General features: G+C 39.6%; 1 protein-coding gene across 1 annotated transcript in view; it reads left to right on the top strand.

Moving 5' to 3' along the window:
* Nucleotides 1–24,458: 24,458 nt before the first annotated feature.
* The window catches only part of SLC30A8 (solute carrier family 30 member 8), a 44,400-nt gene continuing 43,619 nt past the window's right edge, over nt 24,459–25,239 (top strand). The window contains exon 1 of the mRNA XM_063450275.1: nt 24,459–24,574. Within this exon, the coding sequence (XP_063306345.1) occupies nt 24,504–24,574 (71 nt within the window). The 5' untranslated portion in view covers nt 24,459–24,503. The remainder of the gene's footprint in view (nt 24,575–25,239) is intronic.

Genomic DNA, 25,239 nt, shown 5'->3' with positions numbered 1-25,239 from the left:
TCTAGAGTGCGCATGAGGTGGGGGAGCGATTGTGTCGGGTTGGATAGAGAGATCAGAACATCGTCTGCAAACATGGATAATTTGTATTCTTTGTTAGATATATGTATCCCTGTAATTTCTTTGCTGTTTCGTATTTTGTATGCTAAAGGTTCCAATGATAACACAAACAATAGGGGCGATAAGGGGCATCCTTGGCGTGTACCATTCGTTATCGGGAAGGGCGTGGACAAGAAACCCGCATTTGACACTCTAGCTGTGGGGTTGTTATATAAAGTTAAGACTCCTTGTATAAAAGCAGTAGGGAATCCAAATTTTTCTAGGACTTGTGTCATGTAGCACCAGTTTAGTCTGTCGAAGGCCTTTCCGCGTCCAGCGCTAAGAGAAGGCCCTCCATGTTCTTTGATTCCATATGAGAGAGAACATTCAGGATTTTTCTCGTATTGTCCGAACCTTGCCTATTTTTGACAAATCCTGATTGGTCGTTATGTACGATACGTGTTAATATGTGTTTCATTCTTTCAGCTAGTATTTTAGCATAGATTTTCGTGTCGCAATTTAGAAGCGATATGGGTCTAAAGTTTTGACATAGTGTGGGTGATTTGCCCGGTTTTGGCAACGTGGATACATGGGCTTGTAACATCTCGGGTGGCATATTGCCTGTGAGAAAACAATGGTTCAGGAGCAATGCAAGAGAGGGGATGAGATTCCTGGAGAAAGTTTGGTAATATATTTTAGGCAGGCCGTCTGGACCTGGCGATTTATGTGTTGGCAATTGGTTGATCACTGTTAACAATTCTGTTTCGGTGATCGGTTGTATAAGAAGATCAATTTCTGTCTGTGTTAACGTAGGGACGTCAACCGAGGATAAGAATTCTTGTATTTGAGTCACAGATGGGGTATGTGTGTTCGTGTCATCCCGAAGATTATATAGTGTTTTATAATCTTGTGCAAATTCTTCCACAATATTTTGGGGATTAGTCACTTTGCATTTATTTGAGGATAGTAGCCAGGCTACCCGGGAGTTGGCCATGCGTGCCTTTAGCTTGGATGCCAATACAGAACCAGATTTGTTCCCATGGGCAAAAAATTTGTATTTACATCGCTGCAGTATTTAATTGGTTTTGTTTAAGTCTATTTCATGTAGTTTATGTTGGAGTTTCCTCAATGCACTATATTGTTTCAATGTAGGGCTCGTCTTGTTGGCATGCGTGAGGGTTACTATGTCTTTGATAAGGTTATTATACGTCTCTTCTCTTTTCTTTTTTGCGCGACTGGCATGTTTAATAAATAACCCTCTTACCACTGCCTTATGAGCTTGCCAAATTATATCTATGGAGGAGTGTTGAGTAGTGTTTAGTTCGAAATAGGAATCAAGATCGTCTTTGATTTGGGTCAGTATCTGGGGATCTTTCAGGAGCGTTTCATTGAGACGCCATGTACCTCGTCCTATATTGGAACATTTCTCTTGTATTGATATAGTAATAGGAGCATGGTCGGACCATGTTATAATACCGATGTGTGCTGTTTGTATGTTCGGTGTTGTGGACGTATGAATCAGGAATCGATCGATACGAGAGTATGAATTGTGTGCTTGGGAGTGGAACGTGTAGTCTTTATCTGATGGATGCAAGACCCTCCATATGTCCAACAGTCCCGCTGTGTGTATTGCTGATCTAAGTTGTGCCGCTATGTTAGAGCGTTTTTGAGCTGATGCCTTTGTGACAGAGTTCTCTGAGGTTGTATCTAATCCACTGTCTAGGACAAAATTTGTGTCCCCTCCCATGATAAGCGTCCCAAACGAATGGGATTGAGCTAACAAAATTATTTTGTTTGCATAATCCACTTGGTTGTCGTGGGGACCATATATATTTAGAAGTGTATATGGTGCATTGTTTATGAGGCATTGTATGAGGAGGAACCTACCGTCTTTATCCCTTACTGTTTTATGGGTCGAAAAAGCCACATCTTTGTGAATCAAAATAGACACCCCCCTTTTCTTTTTAATATATCCTGTGTGAAATCCCGTCGGGAATGATTTGGAACAAAATTTAGGTATATTAGATTTTAGGAAATGGGTTTCTTGAAAAAAGGCGATACTCGCTTTTAATTTAACTGCTTCCTCCAGGGCTAGTCTCCTCTTGTGGGGGGAATTCAAGCCTTTGGCGTTAAGGGACAGTATGGTTAGAGCCATAGTTGACGTTGGTGTGAGATCTGTGTGTCTAGTACCCACACGGGTAGCCTAAACCGTTTACTATCCTTGTCTACTTGTATTATATAGATTGTTACCACCAGGTGTCGTCTATAGATTAGAATACCAAAGTCTGTCCTATTATGAACTACATACCTTCTCATATATGTTGCCCCTGGGTATGTGCACGGGACAAATGTTATGGCTAGGACTAAACATGCATGTGTATATCTGCATCTGCTAATAATCAATGAAAGTTGTTGTACATTGGTACATGAAAGTGTAGTCCGTGACGGGGGGGGGGGGGAGGGTATGGGAGAGATAGGGAAAAAACAATCAGCCGTAAGGCAACTATATACATCAGGACATGCCAGAGCATAATGTCCAGCATCACAACAAAAAGTATCGGCCCAATAGAGCCAGAGTGGGGGAGGGTAATTGTATATAATACGGTTGACCTCTGGTATCTTTAGAGTGTGTCTGGATATTAATGATTCCAGCTACCACTGGTTGGTCATTGGGTATTCTCATTAATCCCTTATATCACAGGTACAATTATAAAAAAAAAAAAAAAAAAAAAAATGTTAGTGTTTTGTTACCTAGTGAGCAAAGGTGCGTCATACAGATGAAAACCAAAAACATATTAAACATATCTGACATACTGATCAGAGTATAACATATGTTAACCAAATTAGTATATACGATCAATCTCACGTGTCATCGTGAATCTTCATTTAAGATGGCAAGTATCTCACTGCGCCAGCCGGCGACTAGTGTTGCACAGTCTCATTTGTGTTTAGTCAGGTGAGCCCGATCTTTAGAGATTTTCGTGGGCGACTTGCGAGTATCTTTAGTGTGGGTATTGTCTTCCGTTAGTTCGATAGTAATGCCCCAGTCCTTCAAAAGTTTCATCCCATCCGGTATTGATTTTATCTGGTGATCTGTACCATTTTTCTTGAGAAGGAGACATGTGGGGTAACCCCATTTGTAAGGGATTTCGGCGTTTCTCAGCGCCTTGGTAATCGGCATAAATTCTTTACGCTTCATTAGGGTAGCAGCTTATAAGTCCACAAATAGCTTGATTCCTGCATATTGTGCTGGTATGTTGTTGGCGTTCCGCGCTGCGCGCATAATCTGCTCTTTGGCTGTAAAATGGTGCACTCGAGTGATTACATCCCTGGGTATAGATGGCGCTAAGAATCTGGGCTTCGGCAGTCTGTGGATGCGGTCCAGGCAAAGATCCCGATCTGTAAGTTCTGGGCATAGGGTTTTAAAGAGGGTTGTGGTGTATTCCCTCAGTACTGATGGCCCAATATCTTCAGTTATCCCCCTCAGGCGGATATTGTTGCGCCTATCTCGGTCTTCATGGTCAGCTATCTTTGCTGTGAGGAAGGCGACTTTTTCCTCCAAGGAGTCATAGGCCCCTGCTAGTGTGTTATGGGCCTCAATTATTTCCTCAGATTTGTCTTCCAATAAAGATGTTCTTTCTCCAATTGCTTGGATATCTGCCCTCACATCCCGGGCTAGTTTAGAGAAATCTGCCTGAAGAGATTGTTGCAGCTCTTGCAGCATTCTGTGGAGAGTAGTTTCAGACGCTGGTAAAGTCTTTTCCAGCGAGATGGAGGTGCTGTCACTCCTGTCTGAGCACGCCGTGGGTGATGAAGGGCCGCCGGCGCCATTTTGTGGAGACCGCCGCGGGGAGGTTAATGCCGCGATCTGCAGCGTAGCTGGGCGCATTTTGCTCTTTTTTGCTGATCTTTGTGCCATGGTGCTTTCAGAGAACGGGCGGTTATCTTTGGTAGCTGATAACGGTCAGTAATGCGTTTCTAATCGCTGTGTTTTGTATACCCTCGTTGGAGCTGACGGCTCACACAACCATTCCCTCGAGCTGCCAGGCCACGCCCCCAGTCAACCATTTTTAATATTACAAAATCAAAAAAGTTACCTAAACTCTATCTCACATCCTTTTTCACATTTAAATAACTGCAGGTTTTTAGTATCACACTAATGGTCATTCAAGTACAAGCATAACCTGCAACATCAAGGCAAACCTGTTTGGTGAGTCCTAAACTTACTTTTCACCTTGTGCTTTCAGCTAAAAAGCAAAATCTCTAATGAGACAAAAATCCCAACTCTCTTATTTCTCCTAAACTTTAAAGTACTGTAGTCACCAAAACAACTTTAGCTGCTGAATGAAGCGGTTTTGGTGTATAGATCACGCCCTTGCAGTCTCACTGCTCAATTCTCTGCTATTTAAGAGTAAAATCACTTTTGGTTTATGTTGCCTTAGCCACTCTTACCCTGGCTGTACCGATATCCCAAGAGAGAGTGATGACTACAAGAGTTGGACATCTACACCACTGCATCATTAGCGATTAGTAGGGGGATTGTAGAATTGACAAGAAGTATGATGCCTATACCAAGTGTGTTGAAGTGTGTGTGTACGTTCAATAATCTGTAATTTTGATAAATGTTAGTCTTTGCAGTTGGCATGCTTATCTCCCATGTTCAAATTAGTGTAGGACCCACCGATATTGGGGTACCGTGACGCAGTGGACTTAACACAATAAGGCCATATAGTGCAACTGAATCCCCATATTTGTTTTCTAAAATAAATGGAATACTGTATTTGTTTTGTGTGTGCGGTGTTCCTTAATCTGTATTTAAAAAAAAAAATAAAAAAATATTGGTCTTTATAGCAGCACCATTGTCGAGAAATGCATGTTCCGGTTATGCCCCCCAATTCCCTTATTACACAGATTACATCACCGTGGCTTAATATCCATACACAAAAAGTACATTACAGATCATTTATCGCTGTGACAAAATAATAACACACCGAATGCAAAGTACAGAGTATGCTTCACTGTGACGAAATAATAATACACCGAATGCAAAGTACAGCGTAAGCTTCACTGTGACGAAAAAATGTGAAAAATCATATAAATTCACTTAGTTGCAGATACGGTGTCACTTTAACAAGTTGGACAACAAGTTAAAAAGTTGTAGAATCAGTTAAACAAAAAAGCAGATGAAAAAATACCTTTACTCTTTAAACCACATAGGTTAGTGAAGAGAGGTAAGTGTGGCAATACGTATTGTCATCTTCTATCCTACTCCATTGTTTAGCAACAGAACTCCCTCTTTACCTTTTGTATTGGTTTGTTTATATTGTACTATCTTTTTCCAAATTGTACAGCACTGCGGAAAATGTTGTGATTTATAAATAAATAATAAATAAATAATAATGGTAGACTGAACACGTTCTGCCATATGGTGTAACTGAATCGCCATATTTGTTTGCTAAAATAAGTGATCTTAAGTAGCCTTATCAAGTGTAAAATGTAATTGTTTGTGTGTATATGGTTTTCCCTAGTCTTTTTTTTTTTTATAAATGTTGGTCTTTACAGCAGCACAACAGCTGAACATGTTCTGGGTGTGTCCCCTGTGCCCCTATTACACAGATTACATCACAGTGACTAAACATGTATATACAAAAGACAAAGTATAGAGTAAGCGTCACTGTGACGATATAATCATACATTAAAAGCAAAGTATAGAGTAAGCGTCACTGTGACAAAACAATGTGGAAAATTATGTATATTCAGATTGGTTACAGATAAACCGTCACAGTGACAAATAAGATATCAAGGTAAAAAGTTGTAGAATTAGCTAAAAAAAACACACACAAAAAACAGGCAGAACCAGTTAGCTAAAAGATTATGTGACATTCAGTGAAATATAATAAACATCTGCTAATATCTGCTGCAAATCCTGGGTATGTGGATTAACATTTCTCTCACATTTTATTGTTGACACACAACAAATATCCTTTCAGTTAAAATGTTTGGTATTTGGTCTGTTTCAATTAATAGTTATCTTCCATAATCCTACTACAATTGCAAGCTCATTGTCAGAAGTCTCTACAAGTACACTAACATATACATTTTATTCTGTAAACCACACAGGATAGTGAAAAGAAGGTAAGTCGGCAACGTCTATTGTGTCATCTTTTATACTACTCCATTGTTTAGCAAATCCACCAGATGACCAGACTGCCTCTCGAGGTAACATTGTATACTGTAGTAGAATGATAATTCGTTGGGTCAAGGATGGGCATGCTATCTCTACATGTGAATGTAGAGTGCATGTCATTTTCTAGGGTGTGAAGTGTCGAAAATACAATTTAGTAAAAGGCATTTCACTGTGGGGAAGAAGGACATCCAATGACATCCAAACTGGCATTTGCAATGACATCCAAACTGGCATGGAACAAGGAGACCTCACTTGAGCTATTTGCCTTGATTTTGCAAAAGCCTTTGACACAATAGACCATGACATTCTACTGCACAAACTAAAAAACTCAGGTATTGGTGATCGTCCGCTAACCTGGTTTCGATCATATGTATCGGATCGCTCACAATATGTGTCCATTTCTGACAGCGACTCCCTCCCTCTCCCAGTCACGTGTGGTGTTCCCCAAGGTTAAATTCTCGGCCCCCTACTATTCACATTATTTATAAATGATCTGCCTAATGTTTGCAAATCCTCAAATGTACACTAGTGATGTCCCGAACTGTTCACTGGCGAATAGTTCCTGTCGAACATCTCTTGTTTCTCGTTCGCCACGGATGGCGAACATATGCGATGTTCGGTCTGCCCCCTATTCGTCATCATTGAGTAAACTTTGACCCTGTACCTCACAGTCAGCAGACACATTCCAGCCAATCAGCAGCAGACCCTCCCTCCCAGACCCTCCCACCTCCTAGACAGCATACAATTTAGATTAATTCTGAAGCTGCATTAACCCCTTAAGGACTGGACTTTTTTTGCGATGTTGTACATTTGCGACCAGGCATCTTTTTGACACTTTTGTGGTGTTTGTGTTTAGCTGTAATTTTCCGCTCTCTCATTTACTGTTCCCATACAAATTATATATTGTTTGTTTCAGGACAAAAGGGGCTTTCTTTACATACCATTATTTATATAATCTCATCTAATTTAATTTAAAAAAAAAATGAAAAAATATGATGAAAAATTGAAAAAAATACACGTTTTTTGAATTTTATGTGAAAAATCTTTTACTCATCTACAAAAGCGAATGAAAAAAACTGCTAAATAGATTCAAAATGTTGTCCTGAGTTCAAAAATACCCAGTGTTTACATGCTTTTTGCTTTTTTTTTGCATGTTATAGGGCTATAAGTACAAGTAGGATATTGCGGTTTCAAAACATACATTTTTAAAATGTATCAATAGTGACATTGTAACAATGTTATCTGTCATAAATTGCTAAATAACACCCCACATGTACATATTTTTTTAAAAGTAGACAACCCAGGGTATTCAATATGGGGTATGTCCAGACTTTTTTAGTAGCCACTTAGTCGCAAACACTGGCCAAAGTTAGCGTTCATATTTGTTTGTGTGTGAAAAAAGTAAAAAACTAAATTGAACGCTAATTTTGGCCAGTGTTTGTGACTAAGTGGTTACTAAAAACGGCTGGACTTACCCCATTTGCAATACCTTGGGTTGTCTTCTTTTGCAAATGGTATGCCATCATGGGGGTAATTCTCATTCCTGGGCTACCATATGCTCTCAAAGGCAACGTAACCAACCTGGCCATTTTCAATGTAAAAATATTTGACCTATATATTTGACCCTGTAACTTTCAAAAACGCTATAAAACCTGTACATGGGGGGTCCTGTTCTACTCAGGAGACTTTGCTGAACACAAATATTAGTGTTTCAAAACTGGAAAATGTATCACAACAATTATATCATCAGTAAAAGTGCTGTTTGTGTGTGAAAAATGCAAAAAAAGTCACTTTCACTGACAATATCATCGCTGTGATATGTTTTACTGTTTTGAATCACTAATATTTGTGTTCAGCGAAGTCTCCCGAGTAAAACAGTACCCCCCATGTACATGTTTTAGGGTGTCGTAGAACGTTACAGGGTAAAATACAGTGATAGCAAATTAAATTCTCTGGTCTTTCGGCCTGGGTTGGCAGGCAGGTCCCTTAAATTGCAATCAATAAAATAACTTAATTATGTCAAAATATTACCTAAATACGCACGTAGAATTTAAATATATATGCATATTTATATATTTGAAGTCTAAGTGTATATTTATATAATTATTTATGTAATTTTGTATATCGACATATGAATAGTTCGCATTCTTTTTATTTATTTAAATATACATAGATATATATACAATTTCATTCTAAGTGTATTTTGATATAAATATATATATATTAATATCAAAATACAGTTAGAATAAAATTTCGTATAGATATATAATTTTTTTTCAATTTTTTATTATTATTTTTAATTTTTTTAATTTAATTTAAATTATTTATTATTCGTATTTTATAATAATATATATATACAATATATATAGTTATTATATATATTATATATATACGTGTGCAAATTAATTATAAGTGTATTTTTATATTAATATATGTACATATTAATATAAAAATACACTTAGCATGACATTATATATATGATATATAGACATATATTATATAGGTATAATATATGTCTATATATCATATATATACACATATATAATAATATATATTTTTTTTATTAACTATAACTTTAATTTTTTTTATGATTTTACAGCAGCAGGGAGACTGCCTGTCAGCACAGACAGTCCCCCTGCAGGCAGAGTCTAGGACACCTATTGTGACCATGTGGTCGCCCTGTTGGGCGATCACATGGCCCCAGGGGTCCTAAACCGCCATGGGGAGACTGTCTGGGCTGCAGGCAGTCTCCCCACACCGGGACCAACGCCGATCGCCGCCGGGGGAACGACGGCGATCGGGTAAGTACATTTTAAATTTAGGACGGTTCAGGACCGTCGTCGGTCGGCAACGCAAAAATGCCGATGACGGTCCTGAACCGTCCTGCGTCCTCAAGGGGTTAATTTTATTTTTGTTGTGTTTTTGTTTATTATACATTATCCTCCATAGCCAGTAACCTGTGTTTATTATACATTATCCCCCATAGCCAGTAACCTGTGTTTATTATACATTATCCTCCCATAGCCAGTAACCTGTGTTTATAATACATTATCCCCCCATAGCCAGTAACCTGTGTTTATTATACATTATCCCTCCATAGCCAGTTACCTGTGTTTATTAAACATTATCCTCCCATAGCCAGTAACCTGTGTTTATTATACATTATTCCCCCACAACCAGTAACCTGTGTTTATTATACATTATCATCCCCATAGCCAGTAACCTGTGTTTATTATACATTATCATCCCATTGCCAGTAACCTGTGTTTATTATACATTATATCCCCCATAGCCAGTAACCTGTGTTTATTATACATTATCCCCCCACAACCAGTAACCTGTGTTTATTATACATTATCCCCCCACAACCAGTAACCTGTGTTTATTATACATTATCCCCCCCATAGCCAGTAACCTGTGTTTATTATACATTATCCTCCCCATAGCCAGTAACCTGTGTTTATTATACATTATCCCCCCATAGCCAGTAACCTGTGTTTATTATACATTATCCCCCCATAGCCAGTAACCTGTGTTTATTATACATTATCCTCCCCATAGCCAGTAACCTGTGTTTATTATACATTATCCCCCCATAGCCAGTAACCTGTGTTTATTATACATTATCCCCCCACAACCAGTAACCTGTGTTTATTATACATTATCCCCCCCATAGCCAGTAATCTGTGCGTATTATACATTATCCTCCCATAGCCAGTAACCTGTGTTTATTATACATTATCCCCCCCATAGCCAGTAACCTGTGTTTATTATACATTATCCCTCCATAGCCAGTAACCTGTGTTTATTATACATTATACCCCCATAGCTAGTAACCTGTGTTTATTATACATTATCCCCCCATAGGCAGTAACCTGTGTTTATTATACATTATCCCCCCATAGCCAGTAACCTGTGTTTATTATACATTATCCCTCCGATAGGCAGTAATCTGTGTTTATTATACATTATCCCCCCCATAGCCAGTAACCTGTGTTTATTATACATTATCCCCCATAGTCATTTATCGTTGGACCTAGGCAGCATGATGTCTTAGGCCGGCCCAGAGAGTGAGTGAGTGAATAATATAATATATATGTTCAGAAGCATATTAGTAATATATGTAAATCAGGTTCATGCAAAGAGGGTGAAAAGGTATTAAAGAAAAACACACTTATTGCATCAAATTTACAAAGCCAAACTTTTAAAAGCTTTCCTCATTTCTTTCTCGGGATGAGGAATATATCGGTTGTAGACTGAGGATTTACATCTGCCCAATCTTTTAATAATATGCACTGGAGTGTCAGTGTTGAAGGAGACCGAAGCTGCCCCTATTCTAAATGAAAGACCCGAGACATGGATACAACCCAATCTTAGGAGTAATGTTCTGATGTAGAAGATGAATTTAGCCGTAGTCAGAGGGATTCAGTGAGAGTAGTGGTGAAATGTGTGTGGCATGACTGAGTGTGGGTAAGTAAGAGTCATGTATTTTAATTGGGCACTAGTTCTAGGTGGGATAAAGTGGTATAACGGATGGATGAGTAGTTTTTTTCGTTTTAGAGGTTTGTAGAGAAAGTATATAGTGATCATGATTTTTAGCGATATCCAATATTTTTAAGGTGGTCTCAAACAAACATAAAATGCTATATAAAATTTGTGGGAATATCGAATAGTCGTGTACAGTAAATCAGAGAGGGCTCAGAATATCGAACCATCGATCGGTAACCTGGATAAAGTAGGGGGTCTATCTGTTTTATTAAATACGCGGTAATATGCTTTTAATGGGATAGGACGTTAGGAAAGGTGTGTGATTGGGATAAGTGGTTGTGGCTGTATTTACCTTATCCTGGGACCGACCTGGATCCTAAGCTTGAGCCGCGCGTGGCTGGATCACTCCTGCCTCCACACGAGCCGCATGCGGCTTGATCTCCTCTTCTGACTTAGCTTGGTATCCAACCTTGTGCAAATGGGGAGTTTGCGGTTGTGCAAATGGACTGTTTGCGGTTGTTTGCGGTGCGTTAAACGGGCAGTTTGGTCTGTCACTGTGAAGCGGGCGTAACTCTTACACTGCTTGATCGATACAACATCATACCTGATGTTTTAAAGCACGTTATTCCAAACAATTTAGGAATGTTAGGTGATTTATGCCCTTTATGGATTAAAACCAGACTCTGCATCAACTATGTAATTTTCCATGGGAGTTTTGCCATGGATCCCACTCCGGCATGCCACAGTCCAAGTGTTAGTCCCCTTGAAACAACTTTTCCATCACTATTGTGGCCAGAAAGAGTCCCTGTGGGTTTTAAAATTCGCCTGCCTATTGAAGTCTATGGCGGTTCACCGGGTTCGCCCGTTCGCGTTCGCCGTTCGCGAACGGAAAATTTCATGTTCGTGACATCACTAATGTACACATGTACGCAGACCACACAGTAACCTATGCAAGCAAATCCAATCTACCACAGCTCGAGGCTGTGCTCCAAGCAAAAAACTAACTCCTTCTAAATACTGACAAAACTGTCACAATAATCTTTGGAACAGTACCTAAATTACACAAATTACACGATTCCCACCTATCCATCAAAACAAAATCAAATAGTACACTGACCGCAGTCCACTCTTTCAAATACTTGGGTATGTTGTTAGACCCCAATCTATCTTTTGGCCTCTACATAGAAAAACTTGCATCAATACTTTATCCAAAACTAGGTGCCCTGTACAGAAACAAATCCTGTCTAAGCCCTACAGTAAAGGAAAAGATTGTACAGCAAATGCTGATGCCAATCATTGATTATGGGGATGTAGTATATGCACCTGCACCGCAAACCCACCTTAATAAACTTAATACATTGTATAACTCGTTCTGCTGCTTTGTGCTACAATGTAATTACAGGACCCACCATTGTGACATGCTAAAATAACTAAACTGTCTGTTGCTGGAATCCAGACGCACCCTTCATCTTTCCAGCCTTGTGTTTAAGAGCTTTTCTGGGGGGGGGGGGGGGGGCGGAGCCTGACAGCTAAGGCAGCCAGACGTGCTCTGCAAGAGCTCCTGCAACAGGGCCTAAAAAACGAGACTAATACCCGGGTTACCCATCAACCAGACTGCAGGGCGCACTCACCTTATTGACGGGCCGACGGTGCACCGGTGGATACCCGCTGGGTGCCTGTCCGACCCCGGAACGTCCTGCTAGCGACTTGCGGCCTGCACAAGCCTGAGCTTGGGGAGACAGCCGCTCCCCAGGCACCTTGGACAACTCGAGCAGACCCGGGAATACAACTATCCCTCCCCCCCCCCCTCTGGACCGGCGGGGGTCATCCCGGTATCCACTGGCTGACGCCTACACCAACCCTAAGCGATTGCCGCCTCACAAAGCCTGCACGAGGCCGGATCACCTAAAATGGCGGCCATGCATAAGCCCCAGCAAACATGCCTGCATCAGCCCATGGAGGCTAGAGGAGGGGCCGCCGAACATGTGCTGGAGCGCTTGGACGCGATCTTTGCCAGCTTCTGGGCCAAGTTGGAAGCTCGTCTTGCGGAGCCACCACATCGATCTCCTGAGGGAGAACAACCCAGAAAGCTACACTATGAGCCGGCGGGAAGCCCAGCAGCTACCGGGGGTCAGCCTGTAAAACAAAGCGGTAAGAAACCCCCCCCCCCCCCGCACGACCATCAACAGGAGAAAGTACAAGAAGCCACAACACTGGGCAACGCATTGCCGACCAAACCACCAGCGAGGACATCCCTACCCACCTCGACCGCAGAGCTCCAGACTTCCCCAGCAAGTATGGCACAAATCAGAGACAGTCCCCTTAAACCGCAGGGTGTGTAAGCCCAACAGCACTCGGAGATCACATCTCATTCTGCCCAGACACCGCACACGGAAAGAACAGGAGGGGGACGCAGAGACTGGTACCGGGCGACAACGCTTTACATGGCCTCTATGCGGCATAGGCTGAACACCACAAGCGGACTCATAAATGACCTAATGCAACCAGGGTATCAGCCAGATATATCCCTCACCAGCGTGATTGTAGATTGCATTTATTTTCTTTATTATTTCTTTAGTAGAAAAGAAAAAAGAAGGAGCCTGGAAGCTGAGAGAGGGCACTAGTAGGCAAGGGGTTAACCCTCAGGGAACTACAACTGTAGTGAAGCACGAACAAAAGGAATAACTAGTGCCCTGTGGTAACTTAAAACATAACTTTTAATAAAGCCTCTAAAACGTGAAAGTTGCCACTCACCGTGTAACATAATGTGAATAAATAAATAAATACATTACTTTATTACTTCTTAAAAATCAAAGGTGGAGTACGCCACCTCAGATATAATTAAAAAGGGGGGAGACGTGCTATAGTTATCAGTCTCCTCAGAAAAAGATCTCTATACATGCACTAAACTGAGATTGGGTCTAACAAGGACCTAGGTGTAATACCCGCGAATAATGATTTATGCTGTGTGGATATAGGTTATTGGTATACCTATAACACAAGTGATGTGGAAAACCTTACAGGTACTCAGGACTACTGTATAGTCCTTTAAAGTCCATTCCCTAGATGTTTAATGCTTAAATTGTTGTACTCAGCATACAGTTAGTCATATGGGGGAGTCACTTTGACAAGAGATACGATATCACAGGTCAATTTTTGTACGGGACTGCAAGTCAGCAATGTTATCTTATTTCCTGAATTGGTCAGTCTTTCAAATTGATCGATCCCAACCGTATACTAGAGGGCAGACCTTTCGGTCATGCCAATAGTTACCACAGCTTGTCGTTACAATGAGTCTCGCACCACCCGGGAATCGGTGTGGATATGGGGATGCCTATCGGGCATCAGCAGCTAAATGGTTAAACAGCACGGCTATCAACCTTAGTGGCTCAGATTATATCTGAAGATAATGTAATACAGAGTTAATCAAAACTGATAATAAAGCCCGGGGTAACTGGCCTAGCGCTGAGACCAATAAACTTAAGATCGCTAATTGGCATACGGCTGATGAGAGACCCAAATTATATGCAGGGTGTTAGTATACTTCACATAAGGATATATAATGGTAGAAGGCCTAACCGAGTGCAACCCCAATAGAATAGTACACCCCCACTTAAATGCTCAAAGGTATATTTTTAAGGTACTAGATACAATGAAATGTATAAATGGTTGTCATAATGGTATCACAGAGGTACAGGAGGAACTGTTCAAAAGTTTTCAGTGTGCTCCATGTCCAAAATCAGTTTGTGCAAAGAAAGAGATTCTTTTGCTTAAAGTACTAAGGAGCCTAATTGGCGCCTAGTACTACCAGTTATGTGCATTGTAACAATGTGCCAGGAAAGGTCACAATGGAAACAGTTCCTAGCAATAATAAGGTAGATACAATTAGTAGTGCATACCAGTTAGATGCACTGTAACCATGTGCCGGTAAGGTCACAATGGAGACAATTCTTAGCACGAATGATGTAAATACAGTTACTAATGCATAAAGAGTCAAATAACCAGCTGGGTAAAAAAATGGGATCTAAGTGTTTAGACCGGCAACGTAACCTTGCAATAGATCGGTGCTGCGGCTAACAAATAGCCGGGGCAATAATACCGAAGGATCTGGTCCCAAAATTCACTCAGACTGGAAGTTCATTCGAAGATCAACATGCCGCTTAACCCGTGGTGCAGAAGGGGAAGGTGTTGCTGTAAATACTGGCGGCAGTGTATCTTCGAGGAGCCCCTGACGCGCGCGTTTCGCCCGCAGCTCATCAGAGGGGTGCTGAAGTGCGGGAACTGGACCGATATTTAAAGGTGAGTGGAGAAAATTCATTGGTTGGGTTCCCAATTCCGTCATACCTAATTGCCCAATCGCGTTCAAACTACGGAGGGCTGTATGGGGAATGATTCGACTACAGAGTGAGTCAATTAAACGTCAGATTACAAACCAATTAACCCCTGGAGGGGAAACCGGTCAATGGAAACTGACAGCCTTAGGTTAATAGAACAGATCAGACACAGAGAGTTAAAGGTAGTGTGGTCCAACTACAGGGAGATCAATTTGATATAAGATTTATATACCAATTAACCCCTTGAGGAGAAAACAGTCATGGAAAACTTACAAGCTTAGATACAGTTGAACAAATCAAACATTGGCTGGAACACCGGATACATCTAAACATATCATAAGGTGACTAATTCCATACGATCATATGACAGTTTGGTGAGTTGATAAAAGATAGATAAATGGATACATCTAAACATATAAAAGGATACATCTAAACATATCATAAGGTGACTAATTCCATGCAATCAGATGATGGTTTGATTAGTTGATATAAGATAGATAAACGATTGGCCTCTAGGAAGAGATTCAAAAAAGGAGGAAAAACAGGTGAGAAACTCAACGGAGCTAATTACAGTGGGCATAATTAAATGGCATCCTATTGGATCATTGTGTGGTCCATTCATATATGTGGGGTAACCCCACAGATCCCACATCTGATGAGTAAATTCCCGGGCTCTGGTGACATCAGGGGGGTATCTCTAGCTATTCCCCTATCTACAGGGTAGAGCTTCAGGATTGGACTGACAGTAATATGCTAGATATACATTTGAGTATAATGTTAGCAGAAATAAGATACGGCTCTTAATGGATGAACGAGGTAAAATTAAATTCTTCATTCAAACCCCCTGGGGTTAGAGTTCTGAACTCATAAATCCATTTCGATTCTTTTTGGAGGAGGATAAGATTAAAATTCCCTTTTCTAGAGTTCAGAGTGATTTTTTCCAGGGCTTGGAAGAGCAGATGATTTGGGTTGCCATCGTGAACCTGGCGGACATGGTTCGCTACTGGGGTGCTAATGTTGAGATTGGTGACAGAGTTGACATGCTGGAGAATACGTCTCCTGAATTCTTGATACGTTTTCCCAATGTATTGGGTGCCACATGAACAGGTTATTAAATATATGACACGGGTGGTACTACAGTTGATGAATTGTTTTACTTTATACTCTTTTAGGGTTTGACTGCATCTCACTACTTTGGAGGTTTTGACGAATTGGCAAGCCTTACAGTGGCCACATTTATGGTTCCCCATTGGAGCAGTCAGCCAGTTTTTTGAAGGAACTTTTCTTTCTAGGTGGCTGTGTACCAATAGGTCTCTTAAGTTCCTCGATCTGCGTGCCGTGATGTTAGGATAGGGAACCAAGTTGGTATCTAGATCTTTATCATATTGCAGAATGGGCCAGTGTCGGGTAAAGATGTCTTTGATAGGTTGCCAATTACTGTCAAACGTCCCAATACATCTAATCGTTTTATCCGTAGAAGTTGGTCTGGTTGACCTAAGGCTCGTGCTTCTATCTTGCGTAAGAGCTCTTTGAAAGGCTTTTTTAAGAATCCGATTCGGATATCCTTTGTTTTTAAACCTGATTCGAAGTTTGTTAGCCTCTAACCTAAACGACTCTTCACTGGAGCAGTTTCTTCTTGCCCGCAGATACTGGCCATATGGGATCCCGGCCTTGAGTTGGTGCGGATGAAAACTGTGCCAATGTAGGAGGCTGTTCGATGCAGTACTTTTTCTAAAGAGCTCTGTATCCACCGATCCATCTAAGTGAAGTAAAAGTCGGAGATCAAGAAATTCCAACTGTGTCTCATGGATTACGGATGTTAATTTGAGTCCAATTTGGTTGTCATTTAACTCATTAACCATGTTCGTAAAAGTTGGAATGGAGCCAGTCCAGAATAGCAGGACATCATCGATATACCTGAACCACTTGTGAATATATTGTTGGTATTGGCAGATGTCTTTGAGTGTTGTCTCTTCCCACCACCCTAGATATAAGTTGGCATAGCTTGGAGCACAAGCAGTGCCCATCGCAGTGCCAACTAGTTGCAAGTAGTAGGTGTTGTCAAAAACAAAATAATTATGGGTTAGGATGAATTCCAGAATTTCAAGTATGAATTTAGTTTGATCAGAATTAAATTTGTTGGATTTCAGTAAAAAATAAGATGTAGCCTGTAACCCTATTGTATGTGGGATATTGTTGTATAATGATACGTCTAAACTTGCAAGTAGGGTGTAGGGAGGGACCACCAGATTTTCCAACATGAGTAGTGCTTGCTTGGTGTCCTGAATATGTGATTCCAGACTGATGACAAAGGGATGCAGTAACTTCTCTATAAATTTACTAGCTTTTTCCGTCAGAGAGTTGTTACCGGAAATGATTGGTCTACCCGGTGGGTTAGTAAGACATTTGTGGACCTTTGGAAGGCAATAAAAAGTTGGTATGGTCGGATGATTATTGGGAATCATGTATTGGAGTTCTTCCTTTGTAATTATATTCATTTCTTGTGCTTTTGTCAGCCTAGTTCTTAGTTCTTTAAGATACTCGCTGGTTGGATCTTGAGGAAGTGGTCTATACTGATTGGTATCTTTGAGGTGTTCCATACACATGCCCAAATATTTTGCTTGGTCCATTAGCACTATATTTCCTCCCTTGTCGGACGGTTTTATAATTAGGTCCTTATTGTCTACAAGTTCCCTCAATGCTTCCCGTTCTGGTCTGGTCATGACTGTTTTCTCCTCAAGGGGTTAATTGGTATATAAATCTTATATCAAATTGATCTCCCTGTAGTTGGACCACACTACCTTTAACTCTCTGTGTCTGATCTGTTCTATTAACCTAAGGCTGTCAGTTTCCATTGACCGGTTTCCCCTCCAGGGGTTAATTGGTTTGTAATCTGACATTTAATTGACTCACTCTGTAGTCGAATCATTCCCCATACAGCCCTCCGTAGTTTGAACGCGATTGGGCAATTAGGTATGACGGAATTGGGAACCCAACCAATGAATTTTCTCCACTCACCTTTAAATATCGGTCCAGTTCCCGCACTTCAGCACCCCTCTGATGAGCTGCGGGCGAAACGCGCGCGTCAGGGGCTCCTCGAAGATACACTGCCGCCAGTATTTACAGCAACACCTTCCCCTTCTGCACCACGGGTTAAGCGGCATGTTGATCTTCGAATGAACTTCCAGTCTGAGTGAATTTTGGGACCAGATCCTTCGGTATTATTGCCCCGGCTATTTGTTAGCCGCAGCACCGATCTATTGCAAGGTTACGTTGCCGGTCTAAACACTTAGATCCCATTTTTTTACCCAGCTGGTTATTTGACTCTTTATGCATTAGTAACTGTATTTACATCATTCGTGCTAAGAATTGTCTCCATTGTGACCTTACCGGCACATGGTTACAGTGCATCTAACTGGTATGCACTACTAATTGTATCTACCTTATTATTGCTAGGAACTGTTTCCATTGTGACCTTTCCTGGCACATTGTTACAATGCACATAACTGGTAGTACTAGGCGCCAATTAGGCTCCTTAGTACTTTAAGCAAAAGAATCTCTTTCTTTGCACAAACTGATTTTGGACATGGAGCACACTGAAAACTTTTGAACAGTTCCTCCTGTACCTCTGTGATACCATTATGACAACCATTTATACATTTCATTGTATCTAGTACCTTAAAAATATACCTTTGAGCATTTAAGTGGGGGTGTACTATTCTATTGGGGTTGCACTCGGTTAGGCCTTCTACCATTATATATCCTTATGTGAAGTATACTAACACCCTGCATATAATTTGGGTCTCTCATCAGCCGTATGCCAATTAGCGATCTTAAGTTTATTGGTCTCAGCGCTAGGCCAGTTACCCCGGGCTTTATTATCAGTTTTGATTAACTCTGTATTACATTATCTTCAGATATAATCTGAGCCACTAAGGTTGATAGCCGTGCTGTTTAACCATTTAGCTGCTGATGCCCGATAGGCATCCCCATATCCACACCGATTCCCGGGTGGTGCGAGACTCATTGTAACGACAAGCTGTGGTAACTATTGGCATGACCGAAAGGTCTGCCCTCTAGTATACGGTTGGGATCGATCAATTTGAAAGACTGACCAATTCAGGAAATAAGATAACATTGCTGACTTGCAGTCCCGTACAAAAATTGACCTGTGATATCGTATCTCTTGTCAAAGTGACTCCCCCATATGACTAACTGTATGCTGAGTACAACAATTTAAGCATTAAACATCTAGGGAATGGACTTTAAAGGACTATACAGTAGTCCTGAGTACCTGTAAGGTTTTCCACATCACTTGTGTTATAGGTATACCAATAACCTATATCCACACAGCATAAATCATTATTCGCGGGTATTACACCTAGGTCCTTGTTAGACCCAATCTCAGTTTAGTGCATGTATAGAGATCTTTTTCTGAGGAGACTGATAACTATAGCACGTCTCCCCCCTTTTTAATTATTTCTTTAGTATTATTATGTTTATTGCCTCTGCTGGTTGCTATGACTTGTTCTATTAATACCCAGTGTCAGGTCTTTACAACCTAACTTGAATAGCATGTTTACTATGCATAAACCCGCGACCTCTTAATTTGAACAGCATGTTTAATACGTATACACTCGTGACCTCTTAATTTGCACAGCATGTTTTCTATGTGTAAACTCGTGACCTCTTCATTTGAATAGCATGTTTAATACGTATACACTCGTGACCTCTTAATTTGCATAGCATGTTTTCTACGTGTAAACTCGTGACCTCTTAATTTGAATAGCATGTTTACTAAATTTAGACTCGTGACCTCTTAACTTGAATAGCATGTTTACTATATATATATAAACTCGCGACCTATCCTCTGGTAGCTAAATATATATATAAAATTGTGCATTGTTCCTATGTACCCCGTTGTAACCTATGTTTCGAATTGTGCAAGTGGACTGCCTTTGGGGCACCGCGTGCTTGTATGTTCTCTCATTATGCACTGCAAAAATAAATATTTACAAAAACTGAAAAAAAAAAAAAAAAAGAGCTTTTCTGGGAAGCTCCCACCCTACCTGAGCAGAATGCTCTCCCCAGCTGTTCCCACCTCCTACAACTCCGATCCAGTACCAGCACTTTATTTAGTCATCCTCAATACAAAGGAAAGAAGCTTGATCCTCCTTTTCCTACAGAGCAATTATGGAACGACCTCCCGCACACTTTCAAATCTTTCCCAGGCCTAAAATCCTTAAATAGATCCCTCTCTACATATCTCAAAACAGAATGCACGTGTCATGGTTGATTATAGATTTCCTACCTGTTCTATGTTAAATTTTGTATATATTGTGTATTAATATTGTTTTTGTATATTATTGTACCCTATTGTATCAATGCAATGTTTTGTGGACCCAGGACATACTTGAAAACGAGAGAAATCTCAATGTATCTTTCCTGGTAAAATATTTTATAAATAAATAAATCTTGGAGACTTGATTTTGAGTTGCTTGTAAAACCTATAAGAGTCATTTTGAGTACGTTCGTCTGCCCAGCCATCTGATTTATGGGTCTTTCCATCTGTGAAGGCCAGCTCCTATTGTGTGGAGTAATTTACGGTATAGAGCAGGGGGAGAGTACCTTCGGCACCCCAGATGTTTTGAACTACATCTCACACAATGCTCTTACACACATAATGCTGCCAAAACATCAGGGGAGTTGTAGTCCACAACATTTTGAGTACTGAAGGTTGACTAACCCTTGTCTAGAGGTAGGAGATATCTGAGCTGATATATATCTCCAGATATTTTAGCTTGTTATTTTGAAGTTCATCCTTTGTAATTTTTATTTGACAAAGTATATACACACACACAAAAAAAAAAAAACAACAAAACACACATCTTCCTCCTGCAACATAGTCATATGCCATTTCAGGGTTTATTTTCAACTGGATTATCTAGTGACACTTTGAATTTAGTTTCCTGGTAGTTTGACTGCTATTTTCCATAGCTTAAAACGCTTCTACATTGATTGAAGCTGACCCAAGTATAATGAATAGGTAACTTCTGGCGGCTGATAAAAGATACGTGTAATCCTAATATTATAATAGCTGATGCTGAATAACAGGGTATAGAAGCTAAAATTGTAACAAAGAGCCTTAGATTGGAGAATTTATCCTCTGAATGAACAATGATATAGTATTTCAGTAAAAGTATCTCATTTCTTAAGTACCATCAAAGACGTCATGACATGGTGCTGTCAGTGCTAATTCCCCTACAAAGGATTTAATGGGAATATGGAGCACAAAGAAGCAATTCAATAAAAAATAAAAATATCTCTCTATATTTTTTTTTCCAAAAAGATCAGGGTCAACTGAATGAAATTGTTGCTTTTTTTCCATTAGAATTTGCCGAGGTTTATTCACTAAACACCAACTCGTAGTGAATTAAAAAACAAATTGCAAATTTTAGGCAATGTTTCATAGGAGAGATGATACTATGAGGGAGATTTATCGAGGTATAACTGATTCTATTGGGTTCGATGATGATTGCTTCTTATTGAACGTTGCCCCAGAATACCACCTGTTCTTACCTGGATACATCTCCCTGGACATATTCAAAATAGTTTTTTTTTTATATACCATATATAAAATGTGTTTTTTAATAAGATACATGTTAATGAATTTTGCACTTCGTAAAAGCGGCTCTTTTTTTGCAGAGACCCCAGATGGTGTCTGCCCCATTTGTAGTGCGTTGGTATGGGGGTGCAGAGAAAGGTATTTTTTACCTGCACCTGTCTCTCAGGTCCGCCGCCATCGTCTTCTGCAAGGTCCTCTTCAGCTCCTCTTGCATCATCTGCCAGAAGCCAATGTCAGTGCTGTACTCTTGCGCATGCACTAGAACAACACTGATATCTATGGAGGACCCTGCGAGACTGTGCAATCCTCTATATCCATAGCCTTTTTCCTCCGTACCACCACAAGTGATGTCTGAGGGCTTGACAAAGCTTGCCGTTTCAATAGACTTTGAGAAGCAAAGTGGTTTCTATTTGTCTGATGATATCCTTTGACTGTGTTAAAATTTTAGTGAAATTCTAAGTGTTTATGAGTATTTCATAAAGATTTCGTTTTTATGAAATGCTTGTGTGTGTATGTGTGAAAGAAGGTGACACGGCCGCTTTCATTTTTTTGGTATATTATTCAGATAAGCATAATAAACTCTCTATAGCTAGTTAGACAGACAGCCATTATAGCCTTTATTTTGCAAATTCCGATTTCAGATATTTATTTTTAAAAATGCAGTGGTTGAGATAACAAGAGACAAGATTTAACTTCTGCAAAAATGTTCAAGTATTACATCGAATTAAATCACAATTTGCTGTACATATTAATGCCACTGTGAATTCAGTGTATAATAATTAATTATGATTTATGATTGATGATGATTTCTTAACAGGCAAAAAAGTTGAATTTTTGATTAGTTATATTCAATGACAAATATAGCAAATACCAGTTTTCATATTCAATGTTAACATGTAATCTAGGGCATGCATCATGCAAACAGTATGAGACTTATCAGGTAATATGTGGGACCTCTGCATTGCGCGCAATCCATAGTAGGTATTCCATAATGCTTGCTCCATAGGTTGTGGTTAGAGGAGGTCCCCTGTCACTGTGTCCCTTGAAGAAAAAAAAGCTGATGAAAAAGAAAAATTTGATCTTTCCCTTCCCATTATGAAGAAATTACCAGAGAAATACGTATTCTAGGCTTATCCCCTTCATCTGAATACTACAACGTGAAGTAATATTAAATTACTTAATTTGGGTTCTGTGTGGGAACCTCGGAATCTTTCAGTGCATCTCATGAACAGAATGTTATAGCTGACCTTGGTAGACCATGCATCCACACTTTCTGAATATTGGTAGTTCCATTTTAATAGGTTGGGCACGAACATGGAGGTACACAGCACCACCTTTGGGGATGGTAAGTGCAATACCAATCCTGAATGTGTAAACACCCTGAGGAAGAAACTCACATATTTCTGGGTGCCTATCAGAGCAGTAGAAATTGGTAATCCGCCTCCGGCACCTTCTTCTGTGTGGCATTATGGAGGATGGAGATTCTGTTTATAACTTTGTCTGCTGTTAATTTCACTGAGAACGGCAGCAAGGAAAAGGATCTGGGGGTCATATCTTAGCAGCCATTGCCTATTTAATTTGCAGGTGCTCACATGGTAAGAGCAAGAGGCTAAGCAGTGCACCAGAACGTGACATCATGTAGTCAAAGTAACAGTGTTCCTCTCTTTCTCTATATATACAACGTTTGTAACTTTCTTCAGTAATGTTTCTCTTTGTATGTCTGATAGTGTGTGTGCATGTACACGTGATAGTGTGTGTTGATTTATGTGTGAGTTTGTGTCCACATCTGTGCATGAGTGTGTCTTTGTGTGTATATCAATGTGTGTCTCTGAATGTGTGTGTCTATGGAGGTGTGCAAGCGTGTGTCTTGTAGCTGTAGTGTGTGTTTGTGGACTTGTGTTGGTGTTTTTGTGTGATCTGTGTGAGTGTGTGCAGCTTTGTTGGCTATTGTGTGTTTATGAATGTTTAGTAGGTTTTTTCTATGCATGTGTAAATGTACTATCCATTGATAACATTTATATGCTAGTGTGTGGCTGTGTGGCAGTGTGTGCCTATATATATATATATATATATATATATTTGTTTGAGTGTGTTGCTAATAAGGTTGGTGCGAGTCAAGTTATATAAGTGTGTGAGCTGCTAGTAATGTATGTGTGACTTATCATGTGGATAGGGGGCACAAAATTGTCTTGCCCAGTGTACAAAGCAGCTAAAATATCAAGAAGCACACAAAGCTAATATAATAATACAATCCTTTCAACGCTCACATAATTTTTCAATCAGGTAAAAACACAGATATACATATTTTATTTTTGTAAAAATATTTTTGTAAAATTAAAAAAAAAGTTATTTCCTCTCCAAGTACATTTTCTTCTCTAAACACTATCATTTTAAGAGTTAACCTAGAACCTTGTAATTTAAATCCGCTCAGAGGAGGCAGGTCACTTTTCAGTTTTCACAAAGACAAAAAAAAAAAAAAAAAAGGCAGTGCGATTGCCTTCAGCAAATGAGGGCAGGGTTTCCTTTTTCAGGACCTTGTCTGAGTTCTGAGAGTGTTTGCACTGATTAATAAGGCATTTCTTAATTGGCAGTAAGAGTGGAAGGTTCTTGGGTCTGCTCAGCCAGAGAATGATGAGCTGAGCCAGTCCTTTTAGATGTGTCTGATCATCATTTTACAGCAGGCATTAGTAACTTTCCAGGAAAGCAGACAAGAAAACTCAAACGATGTGCGTCAATCTATGATGAACAGTTTTATCTAGTTTTATTTTATTTTATTTATTTATTTTTTTCAAGTTTCACCTATTTGAAAAAGTGACCATCACTTCAACGTATTATGACGGGGTTGGAAAAAACTTTCCTGGTGACCGACAAAGTAACCAAGATGTATTCGCTAACTATAGACAGGTACATTTTTCATTGTTTTTTTTTTTCAATGATTGTATTTGTTTAACAGAATGGAAAGCAGTATAGTAGCCAAGATCTGTGATGATAATCTCATGTAAACTATTTCTTAACATGAAAGGCAAACTCAGCTATATCTTTTGTAACCTGGATAAAAGCTAACATTTATTCAACTGCATTAAGTATTCACAAACAAATTCGATATTTTATATGTATATAAAATATTTCATACTGATATTCTCTTCGAGCAAGAAGTGAAGATAGACAAACCATGAACACAATTTTTTTTCTCCTTTTAAATATTAATGTAAAGCAGCAAATGATGTCTCTATCTATATTTAGAATCATAAAATTATGGAATATGTCCCCAACAGATATATATTGAATTGTTGGAAACTAAAATCTGAGTTTGCAAAATTAAGGCTATAATATCCGAGTTGGAAATATAGTTAGTGAGGGAGTTCGTTTTTTGTTTATTGTTTTTTTTAAAAGCTGATCTTCCTAAATGATTCAAAATCAGGTTTCCTTGATACCACTTTTAGTAATTAAAAAAATACAAACAAGCAAAAAAAAAGCAAAAACAATTTTTCATTTCCTATCCAAATCCCAGCCATTTTAAGTGAAATTGAAGTTATGTAGTTTAGCTATGTCTGTGTAGCAGAGTGGCA

Source organism: Pelobates fuscus, chromosome 4, assembly GCF_036172605.1.
Source record: "Pelobates fuscus isolate aPelFus1 chromosome 4, aPelFus1.pri, whole genome shotgun sequence".
In the NCBI taxonomy this organism is placed as follows: Eukaryota; Metazoa; Chordata; class Amphibia; order Anura; family Pelobatidae; genus Pelobates; species Pelobates fuscus.
Note: the sequence above shows the minus strand (reverse complement) of the source record. Positions and strands in the feature narration are given on the sequence as shown.